The following is a 20663-nucleotide window of genomic DNA, read 5'->3' on the forward strand; positions in this document are numbered from 1 at the left end:
TTCATGCCATCAGGTTTTGTTTTTTGTTTCAATACCTTCAGTCAACTTTTTTTTCGCTATTTTGTGCATTTCTGGTCATGTTGTGATCTTCAGAGTGAATTAGTGTTTTCAACTTTTGACAACGTTGTTTACCTCGTCCTTGTCTTTGAGTTCATGAGGCCTCATAGACCTGCGATCAGCCATGTCTGGTCTTTCTCAGCAGCAGACCCAAAAATTGTGCACTCTTCAACCACTCCACGTCACAGCCACCGCTGAACGTCTTGCTTTGTCATGGGAGCAGATTTTTCTGGCTCAAAATCTTTTCAAGGTTCTTTGTATTGTTATGCTTTGAGCTGTGATGGGTTCTCTGGTTTGACTTAATAATGGATCTCCATAATCTTCAAGGTGGAAGTTGGTCTGAACGAGGCCTCAAACTTCTGTCCATCTTTGGCCCAGGGGGTCTTAACTGGTTCCACCAGGGCCCAGAAGCAGAGCCACTAGTTTTTCGACTTACAGTTATGTGATCATGCTGATGACCACTTTAATTTCTCTAATTTTTCGATGACAGTGTGTGTGAACTGTTTGCATCTGCAAATGTGCACAAACATGATTCAGTTGAATCTGATTTGAGTTCAGTTCACCTCACTTCAGCGACACACCTTCCTGTGTGCAGAGCTGCTGCTGACTGGCTGCTATGTGAAGCCTCCAACAGTTCATATCAGAATGAAGCTGTGGTTTCAATCCCACTTCCCTCCTCTTTGAAGAGTCATCAGATATCAGTCTCCAGGTTTTTGTACAGCCTCTCCAACACTTCACATCACTGTGCTTCTGCACAGTAGTAGAGAGCTGTGTCTTCCAGTCTGAGGCTGTTGATGATCAGCTCAGTTTCTGTTACTGATGCTCTGGTGCCAAAACGCTTGTCAGGAATATTTTCCAAATCACTCCATCCTCCTGCACCTTTGCCAAGGATGAACTGAGGAGCCTGCAGGTCAGAGGGCTGTTTGTACCACTCAAAATAGGCATAATTGTTGCTTGTCTCATACCGACACCTGAGTGTGACACTTTCTCCTACTCTTCCACTGACTCTGTCTTGGACAGGAGAGATCTGGCCTTCAGCTGCTGGTCCTGAAGAAGCAGAGGAAAAAAGCAATCAGACACACAAAGTTGATCTTTTTGTGAGAGATGATGGCAGACACATCAGGTAATTGAAAAAGGTATAAATATTATTGGAAAATGTTCAGAAATGTAGCTGTCTGACCAGCGAGAAGAGCAGCGAGAAGAATCCACAGCCGGTGTTCCATCTCCACAACAAGGCTGAAATCCAGAGGAGAAAGTAGCTGATGATCAACACTGAGTGGGACACTGGTTCTCCTCACAGCAGCAGCACTTCTTACTGCCACAGTGCTGGAACAAAGTGCACAAGTAGTGCTATGACTACTGGATAATGGTGCCCTCTAGTGGAGCCGAAGAGTCAAGACAATCGTAGTGTCAGCTTGTGTTTTTGTACAGCGACTGTGGGTTTGCTGTCACTGTGGGCTTCACAGCACAGTAGTACAGAGCAGAGTCTGTCACTGCAGCAGAGGACACCTGAAGATCCACCTGCTTGTCTCCAGACACTGTTGCTGACAGTCTGGTATCTATCTTGTTTTGTGTTCCATAGCGAGAAATGAGTAACTCCGGTGGTTCTCCTGGATATTGTCGGTACCAGAAGAAATTATCCCCATCAGATACACTTGTGTGGTATGTGTAGGAGATAGTGAAAGGGGAGCCTACACTGGACTCTTGTGTTTTGACCTGAGTCCGTTCTTCACAGCTGACACCTGAAGAAAAGACATGAAAGTGTTCCAAACATGAAGGTCAACATGCCTCAGTTGGCAGTATTTTGAAAGAGTGTTTTGCTGTATAATCCACTGTACCTGTGATGAAGAGCAGGATGGTGAAGCAAAGGAAACAGTATACCAGTGGCAGCATATTGAACAAAGGTAATGTTGCTGCTGTATTGAAATTTGGTGAAACTGGAAGTTCCTCTGTCTTCCCCTGCTGAGGGAGATCTTTGCTCCTCCCTCAGTCTCTCGGTCTTCACTGCTCTCTGTGGTGCCTGAAGGTAACGTGGCGACAATCAAGTAGAAGAGTGAGAGTACAACCCTGGAGAACACTGTAGGATCCCAGCAAGTGACAGAACAAGACAGACAACCATTCCATTCCCATTAGAAAGAAATTAATTATGAACCTTGAGGTATTTGCCACAGTCAAAATGGGACAGTTTGTGGAGACAGTGGAGATGTTGAAGTGCACATCTTGTTTACAACAGGGTGAATATTCAGTCTTGTTGTGAAATGTGGTTCCATGGTGGACGGAGCTTGACACAGTCAGACGTCAGTCCTCTCAGTGCTGTCTTTCAGATTTTGAGGGCTGCTAACTTAAGTCACAGGAAGTAGGCTCTCGATTCAGAGCTGTTCAGGGCCTACAGGCGCACTGTCGCACCTATGAGCATCTTCATAAGGGGATGCTGGCTGCTCTCCTTTTTCTCAAGGAGTCTGACAGTGACTGAATCGTCTGGAAATTTTAGAGCAATCCTCAGTGATGGGCGGCAACACTCGTCACGATAGTGGATATAGAGATGGGCCAGAGGACACAGACCTGAGATAATCATAAGACAATGATAGTTCCAATATGGCATTGATTTTTAATGTTTGGGGTCTGTGCTAAAGAATCTACCCTCCAAAGACTGAGCTCAGTGTGAAAGAGCTTGTTGAGCTTGTTAAGCTCTTTGATTCCAGCTCTCAGTAAGATTGCAGTCACTCCTTTTCTTTGCACTTGGACCTGTCAGAAGACCCAGTGTAATGGTACTGTGGTGAATTCTTTTGGTGGCTTCCGGTGATGTAGATGTTGAAGGAGTCTTCACTGACACAGACTTAGTTGTATAAAAAATGGTTTATTTCAAAGAAGTCAGAAGTCAGACAGGCACCATGGAAAGCCTGGGGATGTCTCTGGGCCAGATGTGAGCAACTCCGATGATCCTTTGTTCACATCACCTCTTATACCCCCAGCAACCAGGAAGGAAGATGCTGGGAGTGGAGGAGAATGTATGCGTTCCATAGTTGCACCCCCAATGGCCATCTGGTTTCAATCTGATGGCCGTTGGCAACAACAAGACCATATATGGAAACTGAGACCCTTAGGGAAGAAGTGCAGCAGTTCACTGCTGAGTTCACATCAGGCCATATACATGAGTTCAAATAATGTCATATGCATAGATTCAGATACTACAGTACCTCTCGTGTTTTGGTGCAATGTGCTGTGTTTGCTTTACAGGTTTTTGTACAAAGCTTAGCAGTGTCCTGTCACTGTGGGCTTCAGAGCACAGTAGTACACACCAGAGTGAGACGTCTGAAGCTTCTGGATCATCAAAGGAACTGATTTGGAGTTTTCATCCAGACTGGATGAAAATCTCTCCCCAAACCCGTCCTCTGTCTTTCCATTATCACCGTAGTTGTACTGACTGAGGATGAATGTGGGTTTGTTGTTCCCAGACTGTTTGTACCAGAACAAATGTGGTGATCTATCACTGGTCTGATATGTGCAGCTGAGTGTAACTGAATTTCCTTCAGTAGCAGAGAGATCTGTTGTTGACTGGGTCACACTGTCTTCTCCTTGACACTCTGGGGAAAAAGAGAAGATGCAGGAGAAGATATGAAGCAATGAAGACCATCCACTGAAGTCAAAACATCAGACAATTGAAATTACAAGCTGAAGCTGTTTCTGACCAGTGAGAAGAGCAGCCACAAGAATCCACAGCCAGTGTTCCATCTCCACAACAAGGTTGAAATCCAGGGGAGAAAGTAGCTGATGATCAACTCTGAGTGGGACGCTTGTTCTGCTCAAAGCAGCAGCACTTCTGACTGCCACATTGCACAGGTAGTGCAGCCCCTACTGGATAATGGTGCCCTCTAGTGGAGGTCAAGTGTTAACTCCATCAGAGAGTCAGCTTGTGTTCTTTTTACAGCGACTGTGGGTTTGCTGTCACTGTGGGCTTCACAGCACAGTAGTACACAGCAGAGTCAGACGACTGAAGCTTCTGGATCATCAGAAGAAATTATTTGGAATCCAGACTGGATGAAAATCTTTCCTGAAAGTCTTTCTCTGCTTTTATTCCTTGACCAAAGCTGGGGTGCTTCAGGATTAATGTGGGTTTGTCATTTCCACCCTGTTTGTACCAGAACAAAGATTATGATGCAGCACTGGTCTGAAACATGCAGCTGAGTGTTATTAAGTTCCCTTCAGTAGCAGGGAGCACTGCTGTTGGCTGGTCCACCTTATCTTCTCCTTGACACTCTGGGGAAAAAGAGAAGATGCAGGAGAAGATATGAAGCAATGAAGACCATCCACTGAAGTCAAAACATCAGACAATTGAAATTACAAGCTGAAGCTGTTTCTGACCAGTGAGAAGAGCAGCCAGAAGAATCCACAGCCAGTGTTCCATCTCCACAACAAGGTTGAAATCCAGAGGAGAAAGTAGCTGATGATCAACTCTGAGTGGGATGCTTGTTCTGCTCACAGCAGCAGCACTTCTGACTGCCACAGTGCTGGAACACATTGCACAGGTAGTGCAGCCACTACTGGATAATGGTGCCCTCTGGTGGAGGTGAAGAGTCAACTACATCAGGCTGTAAGCTTGTGTTTTTGTACAGCAGCTGTGGGTTTGCTGTCACTGTGGGCCTCACAGCACAGTAGTACAGAGCAGAGTCTGTCACTGCAGCAGAGGACACCTGAAGATTCAGCTGGTTGTCTCCAGACCCTGACGCCAACAGTTTGGAGACTTGTTTTGTTTTTGTTCCTATGTGAGAGATGAGGAACTCTGGTGGTTCTCCTGGACGTTGTCGGTACCAGAAGAACTCATCACTAGCAGTTTCAGCCTTGTGGTATGTGTAGGATAGAGTCAAAGTAGAGCCTTCTACACTGGACACTTGGTCTTTTACTACAGTCCGTTCTTTACAGTTGACACCTGCAGACAAACATGAAAGTGTTAAATCATGAACTTCAATGTGGTTCAGTTGGCAGTAGTTTGAGACTGTGTTGTCCTGTATAATCCACTGTACCTGTGATGAAGAGCAGGATGGTGAAAGAAGGTAGATTATAGTTCAGTGGCAGCATGTTGAATCAAGGATTGTGTTGCCGTCTTATTGAGATGTGCTGAATATGGAAGCTCCTTGGTCTTCTTCAGCTGAAGAACAGATTAGCTCCTCCCTCTCTCTCTGTATCAGTCTGGGCTCCAAGAAAGCAGTATGATGGTAGAAAAGGAGACGGGTGACAATTCAACCCACCAGGTTTTTCTTCACACAGACCTCCTGCACTGATCAGCAGCACCTACTGTTTAATTCCCACCATTGACTGGAACACACACTGGACATGGCCAGAACTTCCCCCACCACCACCAGGTATTATTCCATTCAAAAACTCAAATAAATCAGGGATTCATGGAAAACGTCTTCCTATCCAAACTGGGTCCTCATCAAGTCCAGCAAGGAAAGAATAATAAACTCTGAGTTAAAATGAGTCAACATGTAACATTGCCCTGTTAACTTGTAAATAATGTTGATTTCTCTTGTTCTCGTTTCAATTTTGCCCAGTTTGCATTTCTTCTTTAGTCTTCGCTCCCTCTTATTCTTTGCTCTCTGACTTGAAAGGAGTGTTATAAATATGATTGTCACATTCTCTGGCTTCTCTGATACTACAACACCATCCAACATCTGTTGCTGCTGCGGGTGCAGGAGAAGAGGCGAGGTTGGTGTGCAGCAACCCCTGACTGCATGGAGCCCAGTCTGCAGCACAGGGATGACACTGCCTTTGTTTGCTGTGTGTCAGCAGTGACTAGATATGACTAGATATGGGGCCCTCTAGTGGAGGTGAAGAGTCAATTCCTTCAAAGTTTCAGCTTGTGTTTTTGTATAGCAGCTGTGGGTTTGCTGTCACTGTGGGCTTCACAGCACAGTAGTACAGAGCAGAGTCTGCCACTGCAGCAGAGGACACCTGAAGATTCACCTGGTCTTCTCCAGACACTGTCGCTGACAGTCTGGAGACTTGTTTTGGTTGTTTTCCATAGTGAGAGATGAGGAACTCTGGTGGTTCTCCTGGATGTTGTCGGTACCAGAAGAAATATTCAGTAGTTACAGTCTTGTGGTATGTGTAGGAGAGAGTGAAAGTAGAGCCTTCTACACTGGACTCTTGTTTCTTGAATGTGGTCAGTTCATCACAGCTGACACCTGAAGAAAGACATGAAAGTGTTCCAGCATGAAGATTATCATTATTCAGTTGGGAGCAGTTTGAAAGTTTGTTGTCCTGAATAATCCACTGTACCTGTGATGAAGAGCAGACTGATGACATGAAGTAAATAACAGTCCACTAGCAGCATGTTGAACAAAGGTAATGTTGCTGCTGTGTTAAAATGCTGTGAGAAAGGAAGTTCCTCTGTCTTCTGTTGCTGAGGAACAGCTTAGCTCCTCCCTCAGTCTCTGGGTCTTCTCTGCTCTCTGTGGTCTTTCAAGGGAACGTGGCAGCAGAAAAGGAGAGGGGTGGGAGTACGTTGGCATGGGACACCACAAACAAAAACAGTCTGGTAAATGAGGTGAACTTTCTTTTGCTGCATGTTTCATTCGTTAACAAAAAGCACTCAGCTGCATTGAATTGACCAGCTGGAACAAATAACTACATGTTCTTTCAGCTAATAAAGACTAAAATAGGGGAAATGGGGAAAACACCAACATTATGTTGTTTTTAAATTAACAACATTTTTGTAAACAGACCAAAAAAAGTAAGAAAGGCTTCTTGAGTTCAAAAACTACTTCTTTGTAACACCAGGTGGTTTGCAAAGATTAGCTACATTGACTTGCACCAACTGTTTCAATCCCAATACCTAGAACAAACGAGGCATGGTCAAAACCTTCCACCAGGTTGAATTTCCCTTAAATAACTGAAACACATCAGAAATTCAGTGAAGATGTGCCAATTTAAAACTCTCTTCATCTAATCCACCAAGGAAGGAAAGAAAAAACTCACAGATGTAACAAGTGAGGTCTTCGCTGCCCTGTATATTGGCAAAACAAAGTAACTTTTAAACAAGCATATGAGCTAACAGAGAAGATACAACTCTTGAGGACTCCACTGTGAAACTGCACCCACAGAGGAAAGGTCACTGTAGTGATCAGACTCTGTACTGGGAGTACAGATGGTTTCTGGTGAGGAGAGTTAAAGGACATCTCCTGGAACGAGCCAAAATAAAAGTGAATATGTAGCGAAACAACCTTATGAACAGGTCGACCATCACATTGTTGTATTTGTCTGCTTGTTTATTTTCCAGTAGTGATATGAACAAGAATCCTTAAACATAGCGACAAACTATGTGACTTTGACATGAGTGACTGGAAAAACCTCCAGTCTGCAAACTTGAAACTGTACATACGCGTTTTCTATTGCAGTTACGTTGACTGAGAATTCATCCTGGAAATAGAACAGAGCAGCCACTGGAACCACTTCTCAGCGGTGATACAAAATGAGTGTTGGGCTCCTTCTAGTGGGTGTTGTGCAGTACTGAGCTGTGTTGGCTCCAGAGGTTTTTGTACACAGTTCAGATGTTTTTAAACCACTGTGGGCCCCAGAGCACAGTAGTACACAGCAGAGTCAGACGACTGAAGCTTCTGGATCATCAGAAGAAATGATTTGGAATCCAGACTGGATGAAAATCTTTCCTGAAAGTCTTTTTCTGCTTTTATTCCTTGACCATAGCTGGGGTGCTTCAGGATTAATGTGGGTTTGTCATTTCCACCCTGTTTGTACCAGAACAAAGTGTATGATGCAGCACTGGTCTGAAACATGCAGCTGAGTGTAATTGAGTACCCTTCAATAGCAGGGAGCACTGCTGTTGGCTTGTCCACCTTGTCTTGTCCTTGACACTCTGGGGGAAAAGAGAGGATGCAGGAGAAGATATGAAGCAATGAAGACCATCCACTAAAATCACGTCAGCAGACAATTGAAATCCAAGATGAAGCTGTTTCTGACCAGTGAGAAGAGCAGCCACAAGAATCCACAGCCAGTGTTCCATCTCCACAACAAGGCTGAAATCCAGAGGAGAAAGTAGCTGATGATCAACTCTGAGTGGGACGCTTGTTCTGTCCACGGCAGCAGCACTTCTGACTGCCACAGTGCTGGAACACATTGCACTGGTAGTGCAGCCCCTACTGGATAATGGTGCCATCTGGTGGAGGTGAAGAGTCAATTCCTTCAAAGTGTCAGCTTGTGTTTTTGTACAGCAGCTGTGGGTTTGTTGTCTCTGTGGGCGTCACAGCACAGTAGTACAGAGCAGAGTCTGCCACTGCAGCAGAGGACACCTGAAGATCCACCTGCTTGTCTCCAGACATTGTTGCTGACAGTCTGGTATCTATCTTGTTTTGTGTTCCATAGCGAGAAATGAGTAACTCCGGTGGTTCTCCTGGATATTGTCGGTACCAGAAGAAATTATCCCCATCAGATACACTTGTGTGGTATGTGTAGGAGATAGTGAAAGGGGAGCCTACACTGGACTCTTGTGTTTTGACCTGAGTCCGTTCTTCACAGCTGACACCTGAAGAAAAGACATGAAAGTGTTCCAAACATGAAGGTCAACATGCCTCAGTTGGCAGTATTTTGAAAGAGTGTTTTGCTGTATAATCCACTGTACCTGTGATGAAGAGCAGGATGGTGAAGCAAAGGAAACAGTATACCAGTGGCAGCATATTGAACAAAGGTAATGTTGCTGCTGTATTGAAATTTGGTGAAACTGGAAGTTCCTCTGTCTTCCCCTGCTGAGGGAGATCTTTGCTCCTCCCTCAGTCTCTCGGTCTTCACTGCTCTCTGTGGTGCCTGAAGGTAACGTGGCGACAATCAAGTAGAAGAGTGAGAGTACAACCCTGGAGAACACTGTAGGATCCCAGCAAGTGACAGAACAAGACAGACAACCATTCCATTCCCATTAGAAAGAAATTAATTATGAACCTTGAGGTATTTGCCACAGTCAAAATGGGACAGTTTGTGGAGACAGTGGAGATGTTGAAGTGCACATCTTGTTTACAACAGGGTGAATATTCAGTCTTGTTGTGAAATGTGGTTCCATGGTGGACGGAGCTTGACACAGTCAGACGTCAGTCCTCTCAGTGCTGTCTTTCAGATTTTGAGGGCTGCTAACTTAAGTCACAGGAAGTAGGCTCTCGATTCAGAGCTGTTCAGGGCCTACAGGCGCACTGTCGCACCTATGAGCATCTTCATAAGGGGATGCTGGCTGCTCTCCTTTTTCTCAAGGAGTCTGACAGTGACTGAATCGTCTGGAAATTTTAGAGCAATCCTCAGTGACGGGCGGCAACACTCGTCACGATAGTGGATATAGAGATGGGCCAGAGGACACAGACCTGAGATAATCATAAGACAATGATAGTTCCAATATGGCATTGATTTTTAATGTTTGGGGTCTGTGCTAAAGAATCTACCCTCCAAAGACTGAGCTCAGTGTGAAAGAGCTTGTTGAGCTTGTTAAGCTCTTTGATTCCAGCTCTCAGTAAGATTGCAGTCACTCCTTTTCTTTGCACTTGGACCTGTCAGAAGACCCAGTGTAATGGTACTGTGGTGAATTCTTCTGGTGGCTTCCGGTGATGTAGATGTTGAAGGAGTCTTCACTGACACAGACTTAGTTGTATAAAAAATGGTTTATTTCAAAGAAGTCAGAAGTCAGACAGGCACCATGGAAAGCCTGGGGATGTCTCTGGGCCAGATGTGAGCAACTCCGATGATCCTTTGTTCACATCACCTCTTATACCCCCAGCAACCAGGAAGGAAGATGCTGGGAGTGGAGGAGAATGTATGCGTTCCATAGTTGCACCCCCAATGGCCATCTGGTTTCAATCTGATGGCCGTTGGCAACAACAAGACCATATATGGAAACTGAGACCCTTAGGGAAGAAGTGCAGCAGTTCACTGCTGAGTTCACATCAGGCCATATACATGAGTTCAAATAATGTCATATGCATAGATTCAGATACTACAGTACCTCTCGTGTTTTGGTGGAATGTGCTGTGTTTGCTTTACAGGTTTTTGTACAAAGCTTAGCAGTGTCCTGTCACTGTGGGCTTCAGAGCACAGTAGTACACACCAGAGTGAGACGTCTGAAGCTTCTGGATCATCAAAGGAACTGATTTGGAGTTTTCATCCAGACTGGATGAAAATCTCTCCCCAAACCCGTCCTCTGTCTTTCCATTATCACCGTAGTTGTACTGACTGAGGATGAATGTGGGTTTGTTGTTCCCAGACTGTTTGTACCAGAACAAATGTGGTGATCTATCACTGGTCTGATATGTGCAGCTGAGTGCAACTGAATTTCCTTCAGTAGCAGAGAGATCTGTTGTTGACTGGGTCACACTGTCTTCTCCTTGACACTCTGGGGAAAAAGAGAAGATGCAGGAGAAGATATGAAGCAATGAAGACCATCCACTGAAGTCAAAACATCAGACAATTGAAATTACAAGCTGAAGCTGTTTCTGACCAGTGAGAAGAGCAGCCACAAGAATCCACAGCCAGTGTTCCATCTCCACAACAAGGTTGAAATCCAGGGGAGAAAGTAGCTGATGATCAACTCTGAGTGGGACGCTTGTTCTGCTCAAAGCAGCAGCACTTCTGACTGCCACATTGCACAGGTAGTGCAGCCCCTACTGGATAATGGTGCCCTCTAGTGGAGGTCAAGTGTTAACTCCATCAGAGAGTCAGCTTGTGTTTTTTTTTACAGCGACTGTGGGTTTGCTGTCACTGTGGGCTTCACAGCACAGTAGTACACAGCAGAGTCAGACGACTGAAGCTTCTGGATCATCAGAAGAAATGATTTGGAATCCAGACTGGATGAAAATCTTTCCTGAAAGTCTTTCTCTGCTTTTATTCCTTGACCATAGCTGGGGTGCTTCAGGATTAATGTGGGTTTGTCATTTCCACCCTGTTTGTACCAGAACAAAGTGTATGATGCAGCACTGGTCTGAAACATGCAGCTGAGTGTTATTAAGTTCCCTTCAGTAGCAGGGAGCACTGCTGTTGGCTGGTCCACCTTGTCTTCTCCTTTACACTCTGGGGAAAAAGAGAAGATGCAGGAGAAGATATGAAGCAATGAAGACCATCCACTGAAGTCAAAACATCAGACAATTGAAATTACAAGCTGAAGCTGTTTCTGACCAGTGAGAAGAGCAGCCAGAAGAATCCACAGCCAGTGTTCCATCTCCACAACAAGGTTGAAATCCAGAGGAGAAAGTAGCTGATGATCAACTCTGAGTGGGATGCTTGTTCTGCTCACAGCAGCAGCACTTCTGACTGCCACAGTGCTGGAACACATTGCACAGGTAGTGCAGCCACTACTGGATAATGGTGCCCTCTGGTGGAGGTGAAGAGTCAACTACATCAGGCTGTAAGCTTGTGTTTTTGTACAGCAGCTGTGGGTTTGCTGTCACTGAGGGCCTCACAGCACAGTAGTACAGAGCAGAGTCTGTCACTGCAGCAGAGGACACCTGAAGATTCAGCTGGTTGTCTCCAGACCCTGACGCCAACAGTTTGGAGACTTGTTTTGTTTTTGTTCCTATGTGAGAGATGAGGAACTCTGGTGGTTCTCCTGGACGTTGTCGGTACCAGAAGAACTCATCACTAGCAGTTTCAGCCTTGTGGTATGTGTAGGATAGAGTCAAAGTAGAGCCTTCTACACTGGACACTTGGTCTTTTACTACAGTCAGTTCTTTACAGTTGACTCCTGCAGACAAACATGAAAGTGTTAAATCATGAACTTCAATGTGGTTCAGTTGGCAGTAGTTTGAGACTGTGTTGTCCTGTGTAATCCACTGTACCTGTGATGAAGAGCAGGATGGTGAAAGAAGGTAGATTATAGTTCAGTGGCAGCATGTTGAATCAAGGATTGTGTTGCCGTCTTATTGAGATGTGCTGAATATGGAAGCTCCTTGGTCTTCTTCAGCTGAAGAACAGATTAGCTCCTCCCTCTCTCTCTGTATCAGTCTGGGCTCCAAGAAAGCAGTATGATGGTAGAAAAGGAGACGGGTGACAATTCAACCCACCAGGTTTTTCTTCACACAGACCTCCTGCACTGATCAGCAGCACCCCCTTTTTTTGCTCTCTGACTTGAAAGGAGTGTTATAAATGTGAGTGTCATGTTCTTTGGCTTCTCTGATGCTTCAACACCATCCAACCTCTGTTGCTGCTGCGGCTGCAGGAGAAGAGGAGAGGTTGGCGTGCAGCAACCCCTGACTGCATGGAGCCCAGTCTGCAGCACAGGGATGACACTGCCTTTGTTTGCTGTGTGTCAGTGGAGAGTCAACAAGAGGATAGAGGGATCATCAGTGACTCTGTGCGCTGGTATCAACAGAACCACCTGCTCCACATGACGAGTAAGATCAAGAAGGTTAGCAGTGATCTTAGAAGGAAACATTCACTTCCCACTGCAGTGAACATTCAAGGTTCTCTCACTGAGACTGGAACTGATGCAATACATTTTTTTTGTTTGTAAATTGTTGCTTGTCTTGGCCAACATGCACATGTTGCTATTGTCACTGCTGCTGAGTGTCCGAACTGTGTTATCAGTTATCAAATGTCTCATCTGGTCTTTGATCACTTTTGAAAAATACAGGAGTGAGGAGGACAGAAAAGATAACACAACGCAACACAGTGAAAATCACGTCATCACCCACAATCAGGTTTATCAGTGCTGTTCTCTTGCTACTGGATAATGTTCTTTACTGTGTTGTGTTTGCTGCAGAGGTTTGTCTACAGTGTTTCAATGTTTTGTTTAGTACACAGCAGAGTCAGACGGCTGAAGCTTCTGGATCTTCAGAGGAACTGATCTGGAGTTGGAATCTAGAATGGATGCAAATCTCTCCCCAAAGTCTTTCTCTGTCTTTCCTTTATCACCATAGCTGTACTGGCTCAGAATTAATGTAGGGTGGTTTTTTCCACCCTGTTTGTACCAGAATGAAGTATATAATGTTGTACCATTGGTCTGATATATGCAGGTGAGTGTAATTGAGTTTCCTTCAGCAGCAGTGAGATCTGATGTTGGCTGGTCCACCCTGTCTTCTCCTTCTCGTCACGTCATCAGACAATTGAAATTTAAAAATGAGGCTGTTTCTGACCAGTGAGAAGAGCAGCCAGAAGAATCCACAGCCAGTGTTCCATCTCCACAACAAGGTTGAAATCCAGAGGAGAAAGTAGCTGATGATCAACTCTGAGTGGGACGCTTGTTCTGCCCACAGCAGCACGTCTGACTGCCAGAGTGCTGGAACACATTGCACAAGTAGTGCAGCGCCTACTGGATAATGGTGCCCTCTAGTGGAGGTGAAGAGTCAACTACATCAGGCTGTTAGCTTGTGTTTTTGTACAGCAACTATGGGTTTGCTGTCACGGTGGGCCTCACAGCACAGTAGTACAGAGCAGAGTCTGCCACTGACCACTAACCACTGCTGGGGCGGAAAGATGGAGGAGTGGAGAGGACGGAAAAGAAACTAAAACAAAACACAACTCAATGAAAATCAAATCATCACCCACAATCAATTTTCAGTGTGAGGGTCCTCTGCTGGAGATGTGGAGTACTGCACAATGTTTGCTCCAGAGGTTTTTGTACAGTGTACAGCTGTTTCCACTCACTGTGGGCTGCAGAGCACAGTAGTACACAGCAGAGTCAGACGGCTGAAGCTTCTGGATCATCAGAGAAACTGATTTGGAGTTGGAATCCAGACTGGATGAAAATCTCTCCTCAAACTCTTTCTCTGTCTTTCCTGCTTTGCTGTATTTGTTGTGCCTCAGGATTAACGCGGGTCTGTTGTTTCCATCCTGTTTATACCAGAACAAAGTGTACAAAGATGTATCACTGATCTGATATGTGCGTTTGAGTGTAGCTGAGTGTCCTTCAGTGGCAGTGACTCTCTGTTGGAAAAGACAAGATGGAGAAGGAGAACACAACCAATTATAGATCATCCACTAAAGTCACGTCATCAGACAATTGAAATTCCAAGATGAAGTCGTTGCTGACCAGCAAAAAGAGCAGCAAGAAGAATCCACAGCCAGTGTTCCATCTCCTCAACAAGGTTGAACTCCAGGGCAGAAGGTAGTTGATGATCAACACTGAGTGGGACTCTACTTCCCCTCACAGCAGTGTAGAAGTATTATCGTGCCCACTGGATAATGGTGCCCTCTAGTGGAGGTACAGTGTTGACTACAGTTTGTGTTTTTGTACAGCAGCTGTGGGATTGCTGTCACTGTGGGCCTCACAACAGGTACTTTAAATTTAGGGTCTCTGTGAAATCTGTTTTGGGGTGATTCAAAAGACCTAGTGTAGGGATCCCTCTAGTTAATGTTATTGTGTACTATGCTGTGTTTGCTGCAGAGGTTTTTGTACAGAGTTTTTCTGTTTCCTGTCATTGTGGGCTGCAGAGCACAGTAGTACACAGCAGAGTCTGTCAGCTCAAGCTTCTGGATTGTCAGAGGAACTGATGTCGTGTTGACTATAGCATAAATTCTGTCTTCCACTGAAGGTTCATTATTTGCACCTGGAAATCTTCTTATGATGAATTTTGGAATGCCATTGCTCTCTTGTTTGTACCAGAACAGATATGGTGATCTACTGGTCTGATATGTGCAGCTGAGTGTAACTGACTGTCCTTCAGTGGCAGTGAGATGTGGTGCTGGCTGTTCCACACTGTCTTGTCCTTGACTCTCTGTTGAAAAAGAGAAGATGGAGAAGGAGAACAGAACAAATAAAAGATTATCCACAAAAGTCATGTCATCAGATAAATGAAATTCCAAGATGAAGCCGTTGCTGACCAGCAAAAAGAGCAGCCAGAAGAATCCACAGCCAGTGTTCCATCTCCACAACAAGATTGAAATCCAGAGGAGAAGGTAGCTGATGATCAGCAATGGGTGGAACACTTGCTCTCCTCACAGCAGCAGCACTTCTTACTGCCAGAGTGCTGGAACACATTGCACAAGTAGCGTAGCCCCTACTGGATAATGGTGCCCTCTAGTGGAGGTCAAGTTTCAGCTTGTGTTTTTGTACAGCGACTGTGGATTTGCTGTCACTGTGGGCTTCACAGCACAGTAGTACAGAGCAGAGTCTGCCACTGCAGCAGAGGACACCTGAAGATCCACTTGACTTTTTTCTCCAGAAACTCCAGTTGAAAACTTTGTGTCTGACTGCAGAGACGCTGCAGTAAAGTTTGTCCCTGAGACATAGAAGAGGAACTCTGGTGGTTCTCCTGGATGTTGTCGGTACCAGAAGAAATAATCACTAGAAGTTGCAGTCTTGTGTTATGTGTAGGATAGAGTGTAAGTGGAGCCTTCTACACTGGACTTTTGTGTCTTGACTGCAGCCAGTTCTTCACAGCTGACACCTGAAGAAAGACATGAAAGTGTTCCATCATGAAGGTCAATATGGCTCAGTTGGAAGTAGTCTGAAAGAGTGCTTTCCTATACAATCCACTGTACCTGTGATGAACAGCAGACTGGTGACATGAAGTAGATACTAGTCCAGTGGCAGCATGTTGAACAAAGGTAATGGCTCTGCTGTATTGCAGTTGAATATGGAAGTTTCTCTGTTGTGTCCAGCAGAGGAACAGCTTAGCTCCTCCCTCAATCTTTGGGTCTTCTTGAACTCTCTGTGGTCCCTGATGCCACCGTGACAGCAGACACCAGGTAGCACCCGAGGACCGCATGAGTAGCTCGGAGGCCTGCTCTCAAAATTGCACATCTCGTTTAGCCACGTCTAAAATTCCATTTTGTCCAACTTTGTTGAGTCATTGTTGGAGAGTGTCGCTAACTGATTGCTCTTCACATCACTCAACACCCATGAAGTAGCTCCCAGTTTCTAAGAGGTTGGTGATCCCTGGCCCACTGGATAAGGGTGCCCTCTAGTGGGGATCAAGTGTAAACTCCATCAGAGTATCAGTTTTTGTTTGTACAGCGACTGTCGGTTTGCTGTCACTGTGGGCCTCACAGCACAGTAGTACAGAGCAGAGTCTGTCACTGCAGCTGAGGACACCTGAAGGTCCATCTGTCTCCAGACACTGTCGCTGGGAACTTTTTGTCTGACCGCAGAGACTCTGCAGCTCCTGTAAAGTTCATCCTAGAGATGTAAAAGAGGAACTCTGGAGGTTAGTCCAACACAAAACCACCAGCAGCTGATGTGCTTAGAGCAGGAACAACCTGGTGTGTATGTTTCAATACAGTCACAATACAGTCGCTACTGCGGTAGCCATGATATCAGGGTGGGTGTATACAACAATAAAAAAGTATCACTATGTGTGTGTTTAATCTTTGTTTGCAAATGCTGATATTTCCTCTGTAGTGTTAATGTAGTTTGAAAACTATTCTTCAGGTTCTTTGTTTTCAATGAAAAGGTAAAGTCTAAATCTCTGATCTGTTTTGACAAACAAGATGTTATTCCCTTTTAAATTCTCAACTAATACACAAATGAAAGAGGTTTACTTGAATTAACTATAACTGTTGCATGTAATGTATTAAACGCGTATTATGATTTACATCTTGTTTTGTACATGTTTGTGTTATTTATGCATTCATGTGTTTCGTTTATTTTCAATTAAATAAAATACAGTTGTATTTAGGTTATTTTGGTTGGATATATCTCTTTTTTTTTCTATTCTTTCTTTTAAATAAAGATCAACTAGCACAACTGATCCTACATCCGTTTCAGTGAGGCACGCAGGGCGTGGGTCAGAATGACGCAGTTCATTGGCCAATACTATCGCTTTCGATGCGGCCATCCAATCACAGCTCGTGATGTTGGTAAGTCAGCGCCTCGGTTCGCCCCAGTAGGAAGAATCATCTTTGTCGGTTTCTTGTCACTCAACAGCATCAGTGAGCCTTTTTCATTGAAAACGAACAATATCTCTCCGCGTATTCGTGTTTCCACCGGGAACTGCTTCCGGGAGTTTGCTGAGCACTGGTGTCATTACGCCATTGGTTCCGGGCAGGAGACGCTCAGCTGACAGCTGACAGCTAGCGTTAGCTACTGTTAGCCGGTGACCGGTTGAGGTGAGCGCTCCTCGCATGAACGACTTGCATTGCTCCACAGGTTAGCTTCGGCAGCCCAGGGCTGCGCCGGACGGAGGTCCCACTGTGACACACCGATAAAAAGTGACGTTCGAAGCTGCTTCTGCTGCGTGTCAGTGGACACAACACAATGGCGTGTGTGCTCCGCACCAAAGTAGATGATCAACATCCAGTGGGCGGAAGCATGTGTTCTCTTCTGTCACCTGGATGAAGTCATCATTTCTGTGTAAACTTCACTTTATAGTTACCCCCACTCACTTGATCGTTTGGTGATGATTTATCCCTCTAGCGCCCCTATGGTCATTACGAGTCCCTGCCTGTTTTCTGTCGTCAACCGTCATCGCGTCTTTGTTGTTTTCCACAGTCAGCTGTTGTATGGGTGAGCGAGTGCCGCCATGAGTGTGGAGCCGGACGCCCTGGCCGTGGTCAACCAGCTGCGGGACCTGGCCGCCGACCCCATGAACCGCAGGGCCATCGTCCAGGACCAGGGCTGCCTGCCGGGACTCATCCTCTTCCTGGATCACGCCAACCCTCAGGTCGTCTACTCCGCCCTGCTGGTGAGCTTCCCGGCCGTCCCCATCGGTGCCACTGTGTCGACGTGACAGTTAGCTGACAGCGACTGGCTGTTGTTCCCAGGCGATCCGCTACCTGGCAGAATGTCGAGCCAACCAGGAGAAGCTGAAGGGGGAGCTGGGAATGATGCTGAGCCTCCAGAACGTCGTGCAGAAGTCCGTCTCGCCTCGTCAGCGGGTTGCCCTCCCTCTCAGCCATTCCGCCTCACTCTGAGCGCGCTTTTTCCCGGTGTCGGCAGGTCCACCACTCCCGGAGAGACCAAGCTGCTGGCGTCGGAGATCTACGAGCTCCTGCAGGCGTCCAGCAGCGCAGAGGCGGCGCCGGCTGAGGGAGCCGTGAGCGGTCGTCGCAAAGCTCAGTTCTTCCTTGGTTCCAGCAACAAGAGGGCCAAGACGGTCGTCCTCCACATCGACGGCCTGGATGACTCGGTGAGTCTGGTAACATAAGCATGGCGGGCAGGAAGTCAGACCACAAGATAAGTGAAGCAGCCTTTAAAAACTCCTCCCTCCTGAAAGCTCCTCCTCTTTATGATCCAAAGGATCGGAGGCTGTGTTGGAGGGCGGGATGGGACTTTGTAATTTAGATATCACTTCCTGTAGTTTGAGAACGTCTTCCAGTTGTTCCAAGAGTACTTCCTGTCATCCCAGCATAACTTCCTGTAGATATTAGCAGTCCCAGACCAGCCCGGACAGATAAACTGACACACATGAAGGTGCACACTGAAGCAGCCAGATGTGTGAGTGCGGTCCAGTGAGCAGGAGAGAAGGGAGCTGATCTCTGCTCGTCTGTCGGTGTCGAGCAGTGATCAGCCGACTGGACGGAGTCTCGTCGAAGGTGTGACGTCACCACCGAACGCTTGTCTGTCCGTAGAGCCGCAGGAGCCTGTGTGAGGAGGCTCTGCTGAAGATCAGAGGGGTGATCAGCTTCACATTCCAGATGGCCACCAGGAGGTGCATCATCCGCATCCGCTCCGACCTCAAGGCTGAGGTCAGCTCTCCTTCCTGCTACTTCTGTTTCAGACACATCACACCACCTCCAGACTGTTTACCGTGTGTGTGTGTGTGTGTGTGTGTGTGTGTGTGTGTGTGTGTGTGTGTGTGTGTGTGTGTGTGTGTGTGTGTGTGTGTGTGTGTGTGTGTGTGTGGTACAGGCGCTTGCATCTGCCATCGCTTCGACTCAGGTGATGACGGCTCACCAGGTGGTGAAAGGAGAGAACGGGGACGAGGTCAGTGAGCGTTGCCACAACTTTCATTCATCAATCCACTTTTCACTCACAAAGCTCTAAGTCACATCCAGAGGCACCATCAGCAGGGAAACTTCACGAACCCAGCGGGGAGGCACCCGGTGCCCCGTGTGTCTCACCTCAAACTCTTGTCACCGTCTGCAGATGTTGATCCCGCTGGCCGTGGACGGCAGCGCCGACGTGGAGCACAACGTGGACCTGCCGGACTACCTGCCCGAGGACGAGAGTCCGTCTCAGGAGCCTGACAAGGCGGTGACCCGGGTGGGCTCCGACCAGGGGGGGAGCAGCTGGCTAGGCGCCGCCACCAACTTCCTGTCACGTTCCTTCTACTGGTGAAGCTGCCCCCCCCTCTAACCCTGACACGACCACCACCACGACCACCCCGCCGGTCCGCCCCCGCAGAACCAAAAACCCAACCGCTGCCAAACATTCCTGCCGAACGTCTGACGACGGTGCAGACAGGAAGTGCCCCGCAGCGACGCCGACGCTCGGCCGGAACGGACACGGCAGGGCGCTACTTCCTGTCTGTATTTATTTGACTTTCTGCTGCGGCCCGACCGGGACAAGCCGCCGTGCCTTCGAGGGCTGCAGCCAACTGATCACAACTGATGTCGGACACTGTACAGCGCCTTGGCTTTGTCAACCAATCAGAGCGCTCCCTTCCAACACGGGCCAACTCATGGAAAACTTCCTCTTCCTGTTTGTGTGATGTCCAGTGAGAGGATCTAACCTGTCCAAATGTGGTCGTTAGCTGCAGCCTCCCTGTGGCGGAGTGTGAACATGTGACTGATCATGTGACCATCTGACCCCTGCAGTATTCCTGGAGTATTGTTACCTACCGCCTCTACTTCCTATTGGTGCCATGTGACGGGAAGTGGACGGCCAGTTACGGGAACATTTTGCACATTTGAGTTCAAAGTGTGAACTAAACAAATGGAGTGACGATTTAAATAACTAATTTATGAGTTCTTTGTTTGGTTGATGGTGTTAATTTCACAGTGACTCTTTTTTCCTCCAGCCCTCAGGAGTTTGGTGGGAAACTTTTTAATTTTTAAAAGACAAGGGTAAAACAGTGGGTGTGTCTCCCTCACAGGCCCTTTACAGATTTTTACTGTCCTCTTGATGCTGTTCTGTGTCCCTGTACCTCCCAGGTGTGCTCATAGCCCCGCCCAAACTACACATTCTCCAGCCATATTCACTGAAACCCCCTGACGTCACATGTTGTCTGCAGCTGCCTGGAAAAGGGAGAAAGTGGTTGTGAACAACATCGCAATTACAATCTGCCTCTTTTCTCTCTGGAACTTTGCTGCCCCCAGCTGTCAGTCGGCAGAACAACATCAATCTGTTCACATTTCAGCTGTTTGACAGTGGGGATCACATAATTTGGTTTGGTTGATGTGCTGGATGACAGTGGAGCTTGTTGATTGGCGTATTAGCTGCACATCTCAGACTGTCCCTCGACCACCCACAATTCCTCAGCCTGTTACAGATCTGTCGTGAGACTGCATCCACCCAACTGAGCATGTGCAGAAACACCGATGTGGGACTTGAGTGAAGATTGGATCTCCGATTCCTGCAGATGGAGTTGTCTGACATCTTCAATCTCAGATGTTGTGTTACCATGGTTACTGTCTGTAAGAATAAACTTGTCACAACGATGATCTTTTTGACCGTTGATTTCCCATGACTCCCCATGACTGTGTGTTCAATGCTGACCTGTTAAGGCTGCTCTTAGCCACAACAC

At 46.6% G+C, this 20663-nt stretch overlaps 2 protein-coding genes and 1 long non-coding RNA gene across 5 annotated transcripts; 1 reads left to right on the top strand and 2 right to left on the bottom strand.

Annotated features, from left to right (window-relative positions):
- Positions 1–1283: 1283 nt before the first annotated feature.
- LOC142884268 (uncharacterized) lies at positions 1284–13736 on the bottom strand. Its single transcript, XM_076019779.1, has 4 exons — positions 13684–13736; positions 6337–7621; positions 5916–6242; positions 1284–1799 (listed from the first exon to the last, which is right to left on the bottom strand). Exons 2-4 carry the CDS (start codon positions 6389–6391, stop codon positions 1468–1470), a joined length of 714 nt encoding a protein of 237 aa, XP_075875894.1. The 5' UTR covers positions 6392–7621; positions 13684–13736; the 3' UTR covers positions 1284–1467.
- An 892-nt stretch (positions 13737–14628) lies between these two features.
- LOC142885551 (uncharacterized) lies at positions 14629–16631 on the bottom strand. The gene is made up of 3 exons (XR_012926305.1): positions 15520–16631; positions 14860–15425; positions 14629–14753 (listed from the first exon to the last, which is right to left on the bottom strand). It is a non-coding gene; the product is annotated as an uncharacterized LOC142885551 (long non-coding RNA).
- Positions 16632–16830: 199 nt separating this feature from the next.
- Positions 16831–20575, top strand: LOC142885550 (armadillo repeat-containing protein 1-like). 3 transcript variants are annotated; one of them, XM_076022141.1, is made up of 7 exons: positions 16831–17085; positions 17468–17660; positions 17740–17831; positions 17915–18104; positions 18547–18751; positions 18827–18901; positions 19064–20575. In XM_076022141.1, exons 2-7 carry the CDS (start codon positions 17499–17501, stop codon positions 19162–19164), a joined length of 825 nt encoding a protein of 274 aa, XP_075878256.1. In that variant the 5' UTR covers positions 16831–17085; positions 17468–17498; the 3' UTR covers positions 19165–20575. The 3 variants fall into 3 exon arrangements, with proteins under 3 accessions (XP_075878256.1, XP_075878254.1, XP_075878255.1); XM_076022139.1 differs by having other exon boundaries at positions 16841–17085; positions 18547–18663; XM_076022140.1 differs by lacking the exon at positions 16831–17085 and adding an exon at positions 17197–17329 and having other exon boundaries at positions 18547–18663.
- Positions 20576–20663: the final 88 nt, after the last annotated feature.

This window comes from Nelusetta ayraudi, unplaced genomic scaffold, assembly GCF_046127955.1.
Source record: "Nelusetta ayraudi isolate G7.1 ecotype Tasmania unplaced genomic scaffold, CSIRO-AGI_Nayr_v1 ptg000011l, whole genome shotgun sequence".
Lineage (NCBI taxonomy): Eukaryota > Metazoa > Chordata > Actinopteri > Tetraodontiformes > Monacanthidae > Nelusetta > Nelusetta ayraudi.